We start from the raw sequence: 19,399 nt of genomic DNA, 5'->3' as shown, positions 1-19,399 counted from the left end.
TTCGTGTGTCTAATTCTGTTAGATTCAGGAGATGGTTCTGTGATAGTGGATTGGCGGTTAGGATCAGATCAGCCATGATCTTATTGAATGGCGGAGCAGGCTCGATGGGCCGATTGGCCTACTCCTGCTCCTATTTCTTATGTTCTTATGTTCTTATGAAACGAGTTCTGTTCAGCCCGATGGAGATATTTGTCATTTATCTCAGGTTGATAATATTTAGCATGTAACAATTCAAATAAATACAGACCATCTTTCTTGATGATAATTAACACTGTCTGGCCCTATGATGGTTCAGTGCAATGATTTTCAACATTTTGCAAAACTTTTGAGCGTCTACATTCCTGGATATCCTGTCCTAGCCTCTGAAAGGTGGTGCATTTATCTTAAGTATTGATCTTGTAGTTTGCTTTTATTAGTGTACAGCAACAGAGTTAATGTACTAGTGAGTCCACAACACAGCAAAAAAAAACTGTGGAACCGTGCTTTTAGCGCTTAATAGGACTGGTCATTGATGGACAGATATTAAATAGAATTTACAGCACAGAAACAGGCCATTCAGCCCAACTGGTGTAAGCCGGTGTTTATGCTCCACACTAGCTTCCTCCCACCCTATTTCATCAAACCCTATGAGCATTGCCTAATATTCCTTTCTCCCTCGTGTACTTATTTAACTTCCCCTAAAATGCATCTATGCTATTTACCTCAATTACTCCCTGTGGTAGCAGGTTCCACATTCTAACCACCCTCTAGGTAAAGAAGTTTCTGCTAAATTCCTTATCTGACCAGGACCTGAGGTTAACCAGGACTTTAAACAAAAAGCAATAGTTGGTCTCATACCTCTGCAGATCACAACGTGGGTGATTTTTCTGCTGCACAGCAGGCTCGGAAAATACACTTATGAATTGTGATTTTTATTCATTTAAACATGTATCCAGAGACTTTGAAAGGTTTATGTCTCGAAAGTTTTCAGCAGCTCAGGAATAAACCAGTCTGTACCGTCGATCTGATTAGTGAGGGTGGGATCTAATTCGAAGGCGTCTTCTGGGAGTGGTGCATCGCCTGCGGAATGAAGACGGGCGTTTCTCGCGTCATTCACTCCAGGCAAAGAAAGCACAGGGAAAGAAATCATTCAACTCGAGTTAACTTTCGTGATCCGGTCGCAGAAATTGGATTCGTCTTCAAACTCGATGTCCGCATTCATGAACTTCACATCGGTTTGGAAGCAGAAGAGCAACGCTGACCTGAGGTAAGCGCTGAGCGGGAATCTCGGCGTGTCCCAGCACATCAGCAACATTGTGCGCCACTCATGCTCTACCGCTCAGTGTAAAGGTGCATTTGTTTTAAACAAAAGCCCTTGCGTTAAATCATTTATATTTATCTGCACATGGAAGAAAAAATAACGTAAATTATAGAACCGAGTTTTTAATTTTTCTGTTTCCACTCCAACTTCCATCGACATTCTGGAAGGCAAACCATCAGGACATGGTGCCTGTTCCACTTCGAGTTTCAATGATACCTCCTTATCCTCCTGTAGTCCTTCATTGCCAGCATCACACCCTTCTGTAAAAATTGAGGCTGAGTACTGATTGTTAGTATTTCTCATCCCTTTATCCTCCATGAGAGTTTATCTTCCATCTCTAAGTGGCCCTACTCTTTCTTTAACTATTCTTTTATCTTTATGTGCTTTATAAATTCCCTTACTATTTCCCTTTATATTACCTGTCATACATACTTCCCTTAGCCCTTCTAATCTTTTTTCCCTTGTATATATTTTCTTTAATTGATTTTCGATTAGATGTAGATTTGTTATATGTCTCTTAAGTTTTATTTTAATTTTTCTACTCATCCAAGAAATTTCAGCTTTTGCTGCACCCGTTCTTTTGGGAATATATCTAGTTTATAACCTAAACATCTCCTATTTAGAAATTTCCCATTGTTTGTCCACTGTCTTAGCTGCCAGTTTTACTTCCCAATTTAACTGTGCTAGTTCCCTTATCATGTTACTAAAATTTACTTTTTTTTTCTACTCAAGTGCCTTTATCTTTGACTGCTTTTCAATTTTTATATTGAACCTAACTGTTATTGTTGCTGTTTCAGAGATGTTCCCCTACCCTTGCATTACAGGTATGGTAGCATAGTGGTTATGTTACTGGACTAGTAATGCATAGGCCTGGACTAATAATCCAGAGATATGTAGTTCAAATCTGACCCCAGCAGCTGGAGAATTTAAATTTAGTTAATTAAATAAATCTGGAATAAAAAGCTAGTAAAAACCCATCTGGTTCACTAATGTCCTTTAGAGAAGGGAATCTGCCATCCTTACCTAGCCTGGCCTATATGTGACTCCAGACCCACAGCAATGGGTCAAAGCTGACTCTTAACTACCCTCTGAAATGGCATAGCAAGCCACTGAATTGTACCAAACCACTACAAAGAAGCACACTAAGAACTGCAGCGGTTCAAGAAGGCAGCTCACCATCATTTTCTCAAGGGCAATTAGGGATGGGCAATAAATGCTGGCTGACATCCCATGAACGAATAAATAAAAAACATTCATACACCATTTCTTTTCCTAGAACTAGATCCAGTGCTCAATCTAAAAACATTTTATCTCTTAGTTTTAGCTAAGAATCACATATTTAGAATCAGCCAAACATCAATCTTCACATACTTGGGTTAATTTAGACACGTGGATCGTCATTATGCAATAGATTATTAAGATTGCAGACTTAAAGCATATGCAAACGTGCTGCTGCTTTGGGAGATTAATGTGATGTGTTCTCTAACCTAGAACAGTATTTGGGTTCCTTAACGTTTGTCATTGTTAATGTGTTGAACTTTGTGACTCTACCAACAAAATCAGATGGATATGCTATAAAATAATGATACTACAGCTGCACTTAGTCATGCTATTTATTGTTTTGTCACTTGAGTAAAGTGGGGAGGTGTAGCCTTTATATAAGATGTGTATTGGAAACTATCTTTAACTTAACACGTTTGAAATTGCTACTGAAGGTAAAACTATGTGTTCCTGTTCAAGTATGTTTTAATATTGTACATCTCGCAAGAATTACTGCCAGGATATACGGAATGCCAAAAAAGGGTGCGGGGAGGGTGTGTATTCAAGAATCTGCAGGATTATGGTATTTTAAGATTTGCTGAAGGACCTGAAATTGTTTACAAGCCAGGCCCATATTTGAACAAAGGCTGCAGATTCACACGTTAGGAACATAGGAATTGCTGGACGAAAAAAGACCAAGATCCATCTAGTTTGCCTTCTACTATCCTGGTACTCTCATGACTAATCATAGCAATCAATCTCTATCATTTAGTCTACAACAGACCCATCATTTAGTCTACAACAGACCCAGACATAAGGTGAGGAAAACCTCCAGTGGTGGAAAGCTTTGGGAACCATAAGTCCAAAGTTAACCATGTTCTCACCAAGCTTAATTAGTGCGATAGCAAAATACTGCGGATGCTGGAAATCCAAAATAACAACAGAAAACGCTGGAAAAACTCAGCAGGCCAGGCAACATCCGTGGAGAGAGAAACAGAGTTAACGTTTCAGGTTGAAACCCTTCTTCAGAACTGAGAAAAAAGCAGGAAATGAAACATTAAAAAGCAAGTTTGGGGGCTGGGAAATGGGGGAGGGGATGAAAGAACAAAAGGGAAGGTCTGGGAGAGGTGAAGAGACATTAAGAGATATTCAAGGCGAGACGAGATGGTAATAGGACAGGTAAAGAAACAAAGGATGGCTCTAGGTGAAGTGTGAAATGCGCTGGCAGAATGAAAGACAGCTGCCATGTGGGAGAGAAAAAAAAAGGAAAAGGCACAAACCAAAAGTGTGGATAAAAAATATATAAAAATATGATAGGGGCCGAGGTTATGATCTGAAATTGTTGAACTCGCTATTGAGTCCGGAAGGCTGTAAAGTGCCTAATCGGAAGATGAGGTGCTGTTCCTCGAGCTTACGCTGAGCTTCCATGGAACAATGCAAGAGGCCGAGGACGGTGAGGTCCGAGTGGGAATGGAGCGGTGAATTGAAATGACAGGCGACCGGAAGCTCGAGGTCACCCTTATGGACTGAACGGAGGTGTTCTGCAAAGCGGTCACCCAATCTGCATTTGGTCTCCCCAATGTAGAGGAGACCGCATCGTGAGCAGCGAATACAGTATACTAGATTGCGAGAAGTACAAGTAAATCGCTGTTTCACCTGGAAGGGGTGTTTGGGGCCCTGGACGGTGGGAAGGGGGGAGGTATAAGGGCAGGTGTTGCATTTCCTGCGCTTGCACGGGAAGGTGCCGGGCGAAGAGGAAGGGGGGGTGCTGGGGGTGATAGAGGAGTGGACTAGGGTGTCTCGGAGGGAGCGGTCCCTACGGAATGCTGAAAGGGGAGGGGAAGATGCGTTTGGTGGTGGGATCACGTTGGAGGTGGCAGAAAGGCGGAGGATGATCCGTGGGGTGAAAGGCGAGGACAAGGGGAACCCTATCGTGGTTCCGGGAGGGAGGGGCAGGGGTGAGGGCAGAAGTGCGGGAGATAGAACAGACACGGTCGAGGGCCGTGTCAACCACGGTAGAGGGGAATCCTCGGTTGAGGAAAAAGAAGACATGTCGGAAGCACTGGTGTGGAAGGTGGTATCGTCGGAGCAGATGCGGCGGAGATGGAGAAACTGGGAGAATGGAATAGAGTCCTTACAGGAGGCGGGGTGGGAGGAAGTGTAGTCCAGGTAGCTGTGGGAGTCAGTGGGCTTGTAGTGAATGTTGGTCAATAACCTATCCCCAAAGGTGGAGACGGAGAAGTTGAGGAAGGGAAGGGAAGAGTTGGAGATGGACCATGTGAAGGTGAGAGAAGGGTGGAAATTGGAGGCAAAGTGAATGAAATTGCCTAGTTCAGGGCGAGAGCAGGAAACGGCACCGCTACAGTCATCAATGTACCGGAAAAAGAGGTGAGGGAGGGGACCCGAGTAGGACTGGAACAAAGAGTGTTCCACATATCCCACGAAAAGGCAGGCATAGCTAGGGCCCATGCGGGTACCCATGGCAACACCTTTAATTTGGAGGAAGTGAGTGGAGTCAAAGGAGAAGTTGTTCAATGTGAGAACAAGTTCAGCCAGGCGGAGGAGGGTGGTGGTGGATGGGGACTGGTTGGGCCTCTGTTCAAGGAAGAAGCGGAGCGCCCTCAGGCCATCCTGGTGGGGGATGGAGGTGTAGAGAGATTGTACATCCATGGTGAAAAGGAGGCGGTTGGGGCCAGGAAACTGGAAATTGTTAAAGTGGCGGAGGGCGTCAGAAGAGTTGCGGATGTAGGTGGGAAGAGACTGGACAAGGGGAGAAAAGATAGAGTCGAGATAGGAAGAGATAAGTTCCGTGGGGCAAGAACAGGCTGAAACGATGGGTCTACCAGGGGAGTCCTGTTTGTGGATCTTGGGAAGGAGGTAGAAGCGGGCTGTGCAGGGTTGGAGAACTATGAGGTTGGCGGCCGTGGGGGGAAGATCTCCAGAGGAGATGAGGTCAGTGACAGTCTTGGAAATGGTGGTTTGACGTTCGGTAGTGGAGTCATGGTCCAGGTGGAGCTAGGAGGAGGTGCCGGAGAGTTGACGTTCAGCTTCTGCTAGGTAGAGGTCGGTTCGCCAAACATCAATAGCACCACCCTTGTCAGCAGGTTTAATGACAATGTTGGGGTTGGATCTGAGAGAATGGAGTGCTGCAAGTTCAGAGGGAAGTAGGCTGGAGTGAGTGAGGGGAGCAGAGAAATGGAGACGGTCGATGTCACGGCGGCAGTTAGTAATGAAAAGATCTAGAGAGGGTAAGAGGCCAGGGGGAGGGGTCCGGGTAGAACGAGAATTCTGAAAGCGTGAGAAAGGGTCAGCCGTGCGGGGGGCAGACTCCTGGCCAAAGAAGTGGGGACGAAGGCGACGGACAAAGAGCTCAGCATCGTGCCGAGCTCGAAATTCATTGAGGGGGCGTAAGGGGATGAAACTCAGGCCTTTGCTGAGGACTGATCGTTCGGGGTCAGAGAGGGGAAGGTCAGAAGGGATAGTGAAAACGCGGCAGGGGGTGAGATTGGGAGAAGGGGGGTCAGAGGAAAGTGAAGGGGAAGAAGGTTCCGGAGGGGCATTGGTGTTCAAGAGTTGATGAAGCTTGCGATCTTTGACATCGGAAAGGAAGAAAAAAAGTTTTTTATTGAAGCTTAATTAGTGCATTGGCACCAAATTGCCATAGGAAACAGCATACTTAAGCCAATAAACTATAATGTTGTGCGATATTCTTAATTCATCACCTCAAGTTGTTAGAATCACAAGTGATAGACCTGTAACCATCAGTATTTCACCCTAGTGTTACACAGCTTAAAACATTCTCTCCAGCCTCAATTCAAGTTTAGGAGGGTAAAAGCTATAATTGGACTGCTGAGTCTTTCAAAGTTCAAGTAAAGATTGTGGGAAAATTTCTTACACAATCCTAGTGACAACACAGAAATACTTCCGTTAGGGTGGTAACTTAATACCATCTGTCATACAATCGTATCCTGGCTCCCTCACTGTAAAGCTGTTAGATTAGATTGATTCAATAGTAACTTTCAAAAGGACATTGGATATATACTTGAAAAGGAAACATTTGCAGGGTTATGGGGAAGAGCAGGGAAGTAGTACTAATTGGTTAGCTTAAACATCGAAACACAGAAGATAGGAGCAGGAGTAGGCCATTCGGCCCCTCAAGCCTGCTCCGCCATTCAATGCGATCATGGCTGATCATCCAAATTCAGTACCCCGGTCCCTGCTTTCTCCCCATACCCCTTGATACTTTTAGCCTTAAGAAATATATCCAACTCCTTCTTGAATATATTTAATGAATTGGCCTCGACTGCCTTCTGTGGTAGAGAATTCCACAGGTTCACCACTCTCTGGTTGAAGAAATTCCTCCTCATTTCTGTCCTAAATGGCTTACCCCTTATCCTTAGACTGTGACCCCTGGTTCTGGACTCCCCGACCATCGGGAACATCCTTCCTGCATCTAGTCTGTCTAGTCCTGTCAGAATTTTATAAGTTTCAATGAGATCCCCTCTCATTCTTCTAAACTCCAGCGAGTATAAGCCCAATCGTCCCAATCTCTCCTCATACGTCAGTCCTGCCATCCCAGGTATCAGCCTGGTGAATCTTCGCTGAACTCCTTCCATGACAAGAACATCCTTCCTCAGATAAGGCGACCAAAACTGCACACAATACTCAAGCTTGTTCAAAGAGTGGGGCTGGCATGATGGGCCAAATGGCCTCCTTCTGTGCTGTAAGATTTTATATTTCTTCCTGATTTGAATTGGGTAGAATCTCCGTGCAGGTAGTGGTAAAACATGTACATGCAAACAATGGGCGTGATTTTGCCAATGGGGACGTGATGGAGGTGGGACTGCTGCTTGTTGGGTTTTAGTCCCGCCTCCATCGACTTGTGGCCAACCCACGCTATTTTCCCTTGATTGACCTTGTTAAGCCCGCCCAGTGGGCTTAGCAGACCAATTAAGGGAAAGCCGGTTACTGGTGACGTCAGCGAGTGACGTTTCATAGATGAATTGTCATCATTTGAGAGCTCTGTGAAGCTTTCAAACACTGAAAATCTGTCTTCTAAGTTGAGACCTGGGACACAGGCTTAGTTAGAGATCTCTCCTGAGCAGAAATAGAAGGCTGATGCATTTGAGAATGCAGCGGCCATTCTGCTTTCTCTACCGGTGAGATGAGGGACTCCTGAGACCTGCAGGGTTGAAGCCTGGAGGAAGAAGCAAAGGTAAGTAAAGCTTTTAAAACACTTAAGACTCACCTCACACACTTACCTCTGCACACATGCACCCATCACTCACCTGCACACTGGACATCTCGGCCCCGTAGACCCACTGCTCGCCTTGCTGACCCTGGCGAAGTTCGGAGCCGTCGGGAAGCCCACACTTTAGGGCTCAAAATAGGGATTATCCAAAAAACTGCCTGTTAACAGGTCAGGCAGTTAATTGGCACTAATCCCCTTCCCGCCTCGAGGAGGCAGCTCCCAGCGCGGGTCGGTACCCACTTCCTGGGAAGATGGCACATGGGCGGGTTGGGGGCGGGATGGGTACCCGCCCCCAGATTCTGCCATTTTCCTGGCAGTCCCGCCTCCATACCCGCCTCCCCGGGGCTGGCAAAATCGCGCCCAATGTGTTTAGACCTGCTGTCTGCATTTGTGTTTCAAAATCAACATGCAGCTGGGTCAGAGCCGCCCCATTAAAACTTCCACATTCGACATTTCTATATAGGAACAGGAGTAGGCCTTTGAGCCTGTTCCACCATTTAATTAGATCATGGCTGATCTGTACAAAGGGTCCTAAGTGGCATGTATTTCGATGGTGCATGAAGGGACTACGCAATGTCCACAGGAAAGTGACTGTGCACTGAAGGTATGGCGTTAAAGTGAAAATGAGGGAGAAAAATGAGTGACAGTGGGTACCAGGCATGTGGAGGAGTTTAAACCTGGAGAATGAGGGTCAGTATGTCCAAGGGGGTCATAGTATCAATGGTACTGGGGGTTAGAGGAACTGTTTCTCACTACTTTTAAAAGCTATTTGTCTCTGTCCAATTGCCAGTGGGGTGCCCTTGGGTATTGTCAATCTTCTGATGAGTGATGCAATCCATGCACTCTGTTTCATACTCGTAATTCAATAGGTGTCAGCTGTGGCTCACTCTTGCCTCGGAGTTAGAAGGTTGTGGGTTCAAGTCCCACTGCAGAGACTTGAGCACAAAATCTAGGCTGATACTTCAGTGCAGTGCTGAGGGCGTACTGCACTGTTGAAAGTCCCTTCTTTTGGATGAGATGTTAAACGTTCTGCCCTCTCAGGTGTATGTAAAAGATCTCATGGTGCTATTTTGAAGAAGAGCAGGGCAGTTCTTCCTGGTGTCCCGGACAATATTTATTCCTCAGCCAGCATCACTAAAACAGATTATCTGGTCGTTATCACATTGCTGTTCGTGGGAGTTTGCTACGTGCAAATTGGCTGCCAAATGTCCTAAATTACAGTAGTGGACTACATTTCAAAAGTACTTAATTGGCTGTAAAACGCTTTGGGACTTTGAGTTTGTGAAAGGTGCTATAAAAATGGAAATCTTTATTTCTGATTGATCTGAGCCTGGTGGTAATAACCACTGTCTGCACCAAGTTCATCTGTGAAACACTGAATGAATGTCAGTTGGCAGCATTTTACACGGACAAATCAGCATTTGAACCCGAGTATTCTCTTGTCTGTGTTATGTGTTGAAATTCAGACACACCTTTCCCATTGCCTCAATCTGGATGTGTTCCAGTACTTTTAATCAGTACATATATGCGTCGTTGCATGGCTCCCCCCTCCTGTGCTCATCATTGTGCAACCATATTGTCCTCGGTTGGCCCACGTCAGTGATATATTCCAGGTCCCAAACAATTTCCTGCCCAACTTGAAGGGTCATCGACCTGAAACGTTAACTCGGTTTCTTTCTCCACAGATGCTGCCTGACCTGCTGAGTATTTCCAGCATTTTCTGTTTTTATTTCTGAGTTTTACTAACTTGATTGCGTTGTTTGATGAGGTAACAGAGAGGGTTGATGAGGGCAATGTGGTTGACGTGTACATGGACTTCCAAAAGGTGTTTGATAAAGTGCCACATAATAGGCTTGCCAGCAAAGTTGAAGCCCATGGAATAAAAGGGACAGTAGTAGCATGGATACAGAATTGGCTAAGTGACAGGAAAGAGAGTAGTGGTGAACAGTTGTTTTTCAGACTGGAGGAACGTATACAGTGGTGTTCCCCAGGGGTCGGTACTAGGACCACTGCTTTTCTTGATGTATATTAATGACCTGGACTTGGGTGTACAGGGCACAATTTCAAAATTTGCAGATGACACAAAACTTGGAAGTACAGGAAACTTTGTGCTATCTGGCACCCACGGGACCGAGCTACTGCCGTTGCCTCAAAACTTCCGGATAGACCAGCGTCAATGTTATCAGATAGGAGCTTTTCATCTCCGTATCTGACAACAAAGACTGTTGCTTAGCAAAAGCTTGTCAGCACTCGGCCTGTGGCTTGGAAGCATCTCTGAAGCTGTTGCTAAGATACAGAGACGCTTTCTAGAGCCTGCCGTATCTGACCACAAACACTTGCTCAGCAACATCTTGTAAACACTCGGCCCAGTACCTTGGAAGCGTCTCTGAAACTGTTGCTAAGCTACAAAGACGCTTTCCAGAGCCTGCCTGTGAAAAGAATGCTAGGAGAAGAAAAAAAACCTAACCAAAATGGCTGCTGATTTCTGCCGTTAGATCGAAGTTGCTGGACATTCAACCTCCGGATAGCACAAAGTTTCCTGTATAGTGAACAGTGACGAGGATAGTGATGGACTTCAAGAGGACATAGACAGGCTAGTGGAATGGGCGGACATGTGGCAGATGAAATTTAACGCAGAAAAGTGCGAAGTGATACATTTTGGTAGGAAGAATGAGGAGAGGCAATATAAACTAAAGGGTACAATTCTAAAGGGGGTGCATGAACAGAGAGACCAGGGGTTATATGTGCACAAATTGTTGAAGGTGGCAGGGCAGTTTGAGCCAGTGGTTAAAAAAGCATACGGGATCCTAGGCTTGATAAATAGAGGCATAGAGTGCAAAAGCAAGGAAGTTATGATCCTTTATAAAACACTGGTCTAACCTTAACTGGAATATTGTATCCAATTCTGGACACTGCACTTTAGGAAGGATGTGAAGGCCTTCGAGAAGGTGCAGAAAAGATTTGCAAGAATGGAACCAGGGATGAGGGACTTCAGTTACATGGATAGACTGGAGAAGCTGGGGTTGTTCTCCTTAGAGCAGAGAAGTTTGAGAGGAGATTTGATAGAGGTGTTCAAAATCATGATGGGTCTAGAAAGAGTAAATAGTGAGAAACTTCCCATTGGTGGAAGGGTTGAGAACCAGAGGACACAGATTTAAGTTGATTGGCAGAAGAACCAAAGGCGACATGAGGAAAAACATTTTTACGCAGCGAATGGTTAGGATCTGGAATGCACTGCCTGAGAGGGTGGTGGAGGCAGATTCAATCGTGGCTTTCAAAAGGGAATTGGATAAGTAGCTGAAGGAAAAACATTTGCAGGGCTACGGGAAGAGGGCAGGGGAGTGGGACTAGCTGGAGTGGGACTAGCTGGAGTGGGACTAGCTGAAGTGCTCTTGCAGAGATACGGCATGGGCTCGACTGGCCTCCTCCTGTGCTGTAACCATTCTATGATTCTATGTGGACCAAAAGCTCACGGCTGGATTCAAATTGAAAAAGGTTTAGGAATTTTCACAACAAAAATCCTGTAAGATATTATTCATGGACATTGCTGTGATTGCATTCTTTGTACACATTACTGAAATTCATTGGGTTTTAAGAGTCAAAAGACTACATTAGAAATGGTGAGAACGCAATAAATAGCTGGGAAATTTCACTTGCATCCAATAATGATGTTTTTGCACTAATATTTATTGTCTGGTCCAGCATTGCAAGGCAAATGGAAGGTTTAACCTACTACTGTTCCAGATGACATTTTAACCTCCCAAGTACACTAGAAAGCCAATATTTGCATTAGTCACAGGGAGGAGGAGAGATAATGTCCCCACAGTCTATATCTGTAATATATTTAAATTTAGTTACGCCTGCTTAAACAATAAGGTAGGGACTGGGGTAATGGCTGCTGTAAAGCTTATTTAAAATCCAATATAGTTACCATACTCACCTTGCAGTGCAGACCTGAACTTTAACTGGTAGTGTGCTACATGTTCTGTCTGTCTTCAGCTTGCCTGGGCCCAACTCTACCCATACCTTTCTGTAGTGCCCTCCATTCTCCCTGGTGCCAAGTGCCTCCCTGCTCAGGAAATCCTGAACCCCCTCCGCCCCCGGGTCTTTGTCTCATTTCTGGCCCAAGGCCCATTCACCTTGCTGATCCTCCTGCTACTTTTTCTTCCCCTTACTGGCCATTCCAGCACCCCAACCAAACATCACCAGCCAACCAAGAGCTTTCTCTTCTCTTCCTGCCATGGCCTTAACGCCCGTGCCATCCTGGAGTCATACCTCTATTGTCCTGTCTCCAGCTCCTGCCTCATGCACGGGTCCTCATGTCTCTCCTACTGTTTATTCACCCTAGACCCCATTATTTATTTTTATATTCATTCACGGGATGTGGGTGTCACTGGCAAGGCCAGCATTTATTGCCCATCCCTAATTGCCCTTGAGAAGGTGGTGGTGAGCCGCCTTCCTGAACCGGTGCAGTCCTTGTGGTTAAGGTACTCCCACAGAGCTGCTGGTAGGGAGTTCCAAGATTATGACCCAGAGACAATGAAGGAACCCCACCTGCTACTGTACCTTAGTCCTAGCTCTCCCCCCCTCCCCCTGGGACTGCTGGCCCCTCCCAGCTCCAGCCATGGCCTCAGCTTTGCTCTTTCTTTGGTCATATTGGCCGTTTAAAAATGTTTTGTGCCAGCTGTTGCAGCAATTTTTGGTGGAGACATTAACTGGGATGTGGAGAGAGGTTGTGGTCGAGGAGGTGAGAGAGAGACATGGGGAGACATATATAGTGAGATGGGAGAAATAATCTCAGAGTGCGGAAAAAAAAGAAAAGCAGGTAAATGATCAGGCGCGAGACATCGTGTACAAACATATGAGAGATTGGACAGAGAGACAGCAAGGAAAAGAGGGGTCAGAGAGAGACAGCAAGGAAAAGAGAGGGGTCACAGAGAGACAGCAAGGAAAAGAGAGGGTCAGAGAGAGAGCAAGGAAAAGAGGGGTCAGAGAGAGACAGCAAGGAAAAGAGGGGTCAGAGAGAGACAGCAAGGAAAAGAGAGGGGTCACAGAGAGACAGCAAGGAAAAGAGAGGGGTCACAGAGAGACAGCAATATCAGTGATATGGGAGACCACAAGGTGCGGGGGTGGGGGAGGGAGGGGGTGGTGAAGTATGAGTAAGACATCAGGAGAGGCAGACGGGTAGAAGATGTTAGAGAGATGAGACAAATCAAATCAAATCAAAATCAAATCAAATCAAATCAACTTTTATTGTCATTGTTAGTGCACAAGTGCAGTACAACGAAATGTAGGCTTGCGGCTCCCGAGAGTGTACATTTGGATTAAGACATTTAAACATTCAACATACATTTGGCTTGTAGTATATAAACATAAATATAACCACAATAAAGTGCATTGGCAGATGTGCAGGCTTTAGAGTTTATTTGTGGAGTTCAGTAGGATGACAGCCCTGGGAAAGAAGCTGTTCCTAAATCTGGTCGTACGGGTGCGAATGCATCTGTAGCGTCTCCCAGATGGCAGGAGGGCGAACAGACTGTGGCTGGGGTGGGTAGGGTCTTTGATGATGGACCGTGACCTCCGTAGACAGCGTTTCTGGTATATGTGCTCTATGGTCGGTAGCCGGGTGCCGGTAATGCGTTGGGCAGTTTTGACTACCCGCTGCAGCTGCCATACCATACTGTGATACAGTTTGTCAGGATGCTCTCTATAGTGCAGCAGTAAAAGTTAGAGAGGATCGGGGTGACAGATTACATCCCTTCAGCCTCCTTAGGAAATATAGGCGCTGCTGGGCCTTCTTCACCAGAGAGGAGGTGTTGAGGGACCAGGAGAGGTCTTCCGTGATGTGGACTCCGAGGAACTTAAAGCTGTCCACCCTTTCCACCACAGCCCCATTGATGTGGATGGGGGTGTGACTTCCGCCTTTGGACTTCCTGAAGTCCACAATGATTTCTTTGGTTTTCTTGATGTTAAGGGCCAGGTTGTTATCGGCGCACCACTTCACGAGATGCTGGACCTCCTCCCTGTAGGCTGACTCATCGTTGTTGGTGATCTGGCTCACTACCGTGGTGTCATCTGCAAACTTGATGATGGTGTTGGAACCATTAACAGCCACACAGTCGTGGGTGAAGAGGGAGTAGAGGAGCGGGCTCAGCACACATCCTTGTGGGGCCCCTGTGTTCAGGGTCGGGGGGGGGGGAGGTGTGGTTACCTAATTTGACAGACTGGGGTCTGTTTGTTAGGAAGTCCAGGGTCCAGTTGCAGAGGGAAGTGTTCAGGCCAAGAGTTCGGAGTTTGGTGGCCAGCTTGTTGGGGACGATAGTGTTGAATGCTGAGCTGTAGTCTATGAACAGCATTCTGATGTAGGTCTCCTTACCATCTAGGTGATTCAGTGCCGAGTGTAGAGCAGTTGTGATTGCATCCTCCGTTGATCTGTTTGCATGATAGGCAAACTGGTGTTGGTCAAGGGAGGCAGGAACACTGGCTTTGATGTGGGCTAAGACCAGTCTCTCGACAAAGACATAGATAAGAGAGATTGAGGGAAACGGAGAGAGATAATATTAGAGAGGCATAAAGATTGCATGGACACATCAAGAGACAGAAAAGGAAATGGAGCTTGGGGAGAGAGATAGGAAGGGACTTGGAGAACAAATACACATCAAAGGGACTTAATGAGGGATATAAAGATCACCATAAGCAACATCATGGACGAGCTACTAAAAATATTACTCATTCCAATTGAGAGCATCTCAAAAAAAATAATTTGTGGAAACAATTCCATAAAGTTTTGTGGTTGACATGATTAGAGGTATTTTAAAAATATCTTTCTGCACTAAATCTTCTATATATATAAATCGGTACATCTGTCTGTCTGTCTGTCATTCTGTCTGTCATCGCCTGTGCGTCTGTCGGGCTATGCGCTCGAAAGTTACAGGGCGTACCTACGCGCGCGTTACCTCCAAAGAAAGCTTACGCTTCCGAGACGGTTTTAAGCGTATTTACGTTTCGGCCGGGCTAAAATCGTGCCCACGGTATCCCAAAAACCTTCAACGTTCCACTCATTAGCATCTCATTATCCGCTCATTAGCGACAGAGTGACCTCGAGCTCGACCAATCGTACGCTGGGTTGCTGGCGTGTGCCGCCGGGCCAATCGGTGCGTGTGTGGCCGGGCCTTATCGTTCTGAACCGAGGTGAGTCGCCGCCATCTTGATTCCAAACTTTTCCTTTTTCCCGCTTTCTGCGTCTTAAAAAAAAACGTTGCTTTTAAAACACATATTGTTTAAAAAAAAATGATTTAGAAACGAATTAACTTATCTAATCTCATTAATTTTCCTACCTTTCCCCGTTTTTCCAGGTAGGCCTCGAAGCCTCGGCTTCTCCTCCGCACCCACGCCCGAGCTAGGCACCTCCCGGCCCCACTCGAAGGCTGCAGGGCCGGCCTCAGCCCAGCGCCGCTACCTTACTAAAGGGTGCGCGCGCAGCAGCAGCTGAGACGCGGCGTCTCTCTCTGGCTCGGCCGGGGGGCGGGGCTTGCTGAGCGTCAACGGTTACCCTGGCAACCGGGCCCTCCGTCCATCTCGCACAGCCGCAATGTTGAAGCCAGCTCGGGAGGCCGGTGCTCGGAAGATCGCGCCTCCGGAGTTCGGTGCTTGGTTGGTGGGGGGGGGGGTGAGCCTCGGGGGTGGGTGGGTGGTGGGCGAGCCGTGGGGGTGGGTGGTGGGCGAGCCTCGGGGGTGGGGGTGGGGGTGCGAGTCTCGGGGGGGCCAACCTCTGGAGTTCGGGGGGTGGGGATCAGGGGGCTTGGGGGGACGGGGATCGGGGGCTCGTGGACTCTCCCCCTTCCCCTCCCCTCCCCCCCCTCCTCTCTCCTCCTCCCTCCTCCTCCCCTCCCTCCCCCCGCCCCTTCTTCACCCCCTCCTCTCTCCTCCTCCCCCCTCCCCTCCCCCCTCCTTCCCCCCGCCCTCCCCCCCTCCCTCCCCCCCGCTCTCCCCCCGCCCTCCCTTCTCCCCCCGCCCCCTCTTCCCCCCACCCGCGCTCTCTCTCTTCCCCCCAGTCTCTCTCTCTCTTCCCCCCAGTCGCTCTCTCTCTACCCCCCACTCGCTCTCTCTCTACCCCCCAGTCGCTCTCTCTCTCTTCCAACAACAACATGCCCTCGAAAAAGCCTCGGCACCGCCGGGCACTTCAGCTAGCCTTATGTATATAAATCGGTACTTCTGTCTGTCACTCTGTCAGTCATCGCCTGTGCGTCTGTCGGGCTATGCGCTCGAAAGTTACAGGGCGTATCTACGCGCGCGTTACCTCCAAAGAAAGCTTACGCTTCCGAGATGGTTTTAAGCGTATTTACGTTTCGGCCGGGCTAAAATCGCGCCCGCGGTATCCCAAAAACCTTCAACGTTCCGCTCATTAGCATCTCATTATCCGCTCATTAGTGACAGAGTGACCTCGAGGTCGACCAATCGTACGGCGGCTTGCTGCGCGTGCGGCTGGGCCCTCCTACGGTCGAGTGACGGGACGATTGACCAATCCTACGCTTTGGTGACCTGACGGTCGACCAATCGGTGCGTGTGTGGGCGGGCCTTATCGTTCTGAACTGAGGTGAGTAGCCGCCATCTTGCTTCCATTCTTTTTCCTGCTTTCTGCGTCTTTTCAAATATACATTTCCAGCAAAATAAAATTCAATTTATTAAATTCTTTTAAAATAAATCACTCATTTGTAAATATTTTATCTAACCTGAACATTCTTTTTCCTACCTTTGCCCGTTTTTTTCTTAGGCCTGAAAGCCTGGGCCTTTCTTGCCCAGCCAGGCCCGAGCTAGGTAACTGGGCTGCTGCTAAGCTCCTCACCCGTCCCCCCACCATGTCACGTTACCCGGGGCAACGGCGTCAGCCACGAGGGTCAGGGTGTGCGCGCAGCAGGAGCAGGTGAGACGCGGCGTCTCTGTTCCGCGCTCGGCGGGTGGGGGGGGGGGCTCGGCCGCCGGCCGTCTTTCAGAGCCGCAATCGGGCTCGGCGGGGGGGGGCGGGGCTCTCTCAGAGCCGCAATCGGGCTCGGCCGCCCGGAGAGCGGGGCTCTCGGCCTGGGCCGCCCCTTCCGCCCCCCCTTCCCCCCCGCCCCCCCTTCCCCTCCCCCCCCCCCGCCCCTTTCCCCCGCCCCTTTCCCCCCGCCCCTTTCCCCCCGCCCCTTCCCCCCCGCACCTTTCCCCCCGCCCCTTCCCCCCCGCCCGCCCCTTTCCCCCCCTCCCTTCCCTTCCCCCCCCGCTCTCTTCCCCCCCGCTCTCTTCCCCCCCGCTCTCTTCCCCCCCGCTCTCTTCCCCCCCGCTCTCTTCCCCCCCGCTCTCTTTCCCCCCGCTCTCTTTCCCCCCGCTCTCTTTCCCCCCGCTCTCTTCCCCCCCGCTCTCTTCCCCCCCCACCCGCTCTCTCTCTTCCCCCCCCCACCCGCTCTCTCTCTTCCCCCCCCCCACCCGCTCTCTCTCTTCCCCCCCCCCACCCGCTCTCTCTCTTCCCCCCCACCCGCTCTCTCTCTTCCCCCCACCCGCTCTCTCTCTTCCCCCCACCCGCTCTCTCTCTTCCCCCCACCCGCTCTCTCTCTTCCCCCCCACCCGCTCTCTCTCTTCCCCCCCACCCGCTCTCTCTCTTCCCCCCACCCGCTCTCTCTCTTCCCCCCCACCCGCTCTCTCTCTTCCCCCCCACCCGCTCTCTCTCTTCCCCCCCACCCGCTCTCTCTCTTCCCCCCCACCCGCTCTCTCTCTTCCCCCCCACCCGCTCTCTCTCTTCCCCCCCACCCGCTCTCTCTCTTCCCCCCCACCCGCTCTCTCTCTTCCCCCCCACCCGCTCTCTCTCTTCCCCCCCACCCGCTCTCTCTCTTCCCCCCCACCCGCTCTCTCTCTTCCCCCCACCCGCTCTCTCTCTTCCCCCCCACCCGCTCTCTCTCTTCCCCCCCACCCGCTCTCTCTCTTCCCCCCCACCCGCTCTCTCTCTTCCCCCCCACCCGCTCTCTCTCTTCCCCCCCACCCGCTCTCTCTCTTCCCCCCCACCCGCTCTCTCTCTTCCCCCCCACCCGCTCTCTCTCTTCCCCCCCACCCGCTCTCTCTCTTCCCCCCCACCCGCTCTCTCTCTTCCCCCCCACCCGCTCTCTCTCTTCCCCCCCACCCGCTCTCTCTCTTCCCCCCCACCCGCTCTCTCTCTTCCCCCCCACCCGCTCTCTCTCTTCCCCCCACCCGCTCTCTCTCTTCCCCCCACCCGCTCTCTCTCTTCCCCCCCACCCGCTCTCTCTCTTCCCCCCCACCCGCTCTCTCTCTTCCCCCCCACCCGCTCTCTCTCTTCCCCCCCACCCGCTCTCTCTCTTCCCCCCCACCCGCTCTCTCTCTTCCCCCCCACCCGCTCTCTCTCTTCCCCCCCACCCGCTCTCTCTCTTCCCCCCCACCCGCTCTCTCTCTTCCCCCCCACCCGCTCTCTCTCTTCCCCCCCACCCGCTCTCTCTCTTCCCCCCCACCCGCTCTCTCTCTTCCCCCCCACCCGCTCTCTCTCTTCCCCCCCACCCGCTCTCTCTCTTCCCCCCACCCGCTCTCTCTCTTCCCCCCCACCCGCTCTCTCTCTTCCCCCCCACCCGCTCTCTCTCTTCCCCCCCACCCGCTCTCTCTCTTCCCCCCCACCCGCTCTCTCTCTTCCCCCCCACCCGCTCTCTCTCTTCCCCCCCACCCGCTCTCTCTCTTCCCCCCCACCCGCTCTCTCTCTTCCCCCCCACCCGCTCTCTCTCTTCCCCCCACCCGCTCTCTCTCTTCCCCCCCACCCGCTCTCTCTCTTCCCCCCCACCCGCTCTCTCTCTTCCCCCCACCCGCTCTCGCTCTCTCTCTCCCCCCACCCGCTCTCTCTCTTCCCCCCCACCGCTCTCTCTCTTCCCCCCCACCCGCTCTCTCTCTTCCCCCCCACCCGCTCTCTCTCTTCCCCCCCACCCGCTCTCTCTCTTCCCCCCCACCCGCTCTCTCTCTTCCCCCCCCACCCGCTCTCTCTCTTCCCCCCCACCCGCTCTCTCTCTTCCCCCCCACCCGCTCTCTCTCTTCCCCCCCACCCGCTCTCTCTCTTCCCCCCCACCCGCTCTCTCTCTTCCCCCCCACCCGCTCTCTCTCTTCCCCCCCACCCGCTCTCTCTCTTCCCCCCCCACCCGCTCTCTCTCTTCCCCCCCACCCGCTCTCTCTCTTCCCCCCCACCCGCTCTCTCTCTTCCCCCCCACCCGCTCTCTCTCTTCCCCCCCACCCGCTCTCTCTCTTCCCCCCCACCCGCTCTCTCTCTTCCCCCCCACCCGCTCTCTCTCTTCCCCCCCACCCGCTCTCTCTCTTCCCCCCCCACCCGCTCTCTCTCTTCCCCCCCACCCGCTCTCTCTCTTCCCCCCCACCCGCTCTCTCTCTTCCCCCCCACCCGCTCTCTCTCTTCCCCCCCACCCGCTCTCTCTCTTCCCCCCCACCCGCTCTCTCTCTTCCCCCCCCACCCGCTCTCTCTCTTCCCCCCCACCCGCTCTCTCTCTTCCCCCCCACCCGCTCTCTCTCTTCCCCCCCACCCGCTCTCTCTCTTCCCCCCCACCCCGCTCTCT

At 50.5% G+C, this 19,399-nt stretch overlaps 2 protein-coding genes across 2 annotated transcripts in view; one reads left to right on the top strand and one right to left on the bottom strand.

Annotated features, from left to right (window-relative positions):
- Positions 1 to 956: 956 nt before the first annotated feature.
- ttc39a (tetratricopeptide repeat domain 39A) overlaps positions 957 to 19,399 on the top strand; it is a 126,384-nt gene continuing 107,941 nt past the window's right edge. The window contains exon 1 of the mRNA XM_085982908.1: positions 957 to 1,246. Within this exon, the coding sequence (XP_085839034.1) occupies positions 1,188 to 1,246 (59 nt within the window). The 5' untranslated portion in view covers positions 957 to 1,187. The remainder of the gene's footprint in view (positions 1,247 to 19,399) is intronic.
- Positions 13,045 to 19,399, bottom strand: part of rnf11b (ring finger protein 11b) — a 186,318-nt gene continuing 179,963 nt past the window's right edge. Inside the window, exon 4 of the mRNA XM_085982906.1 lies at positions 13,045 to 14,307. Coding sequence (XP_085839032.1) covers positions 14,274 to 14,307 — 34 coding nt within the window. The 3' untranslated portion in view covers positions 13,045 to 14,273. The remainder of the gene's footprint in view (positions 14,308 to 19,399) is intronic.

This window comes from Somniosus microcephalus, chromosome 3 (genome assembly GCF_052327205.1).
Source record: "Somniosus microcephalus isolate GS21.2 chromosome 3, FLI_Smic_1.0, whole genome shotgun sequence".
NCBI lineage: Eukaryota > Metazoa > Chordata > Chondrichthyes > Squaliformes > Somniosidae > Somniosus > Somniosus microcephalus.
This window is presented reverse-complemented; position numbering and strand designations above follow the sequence as displayed.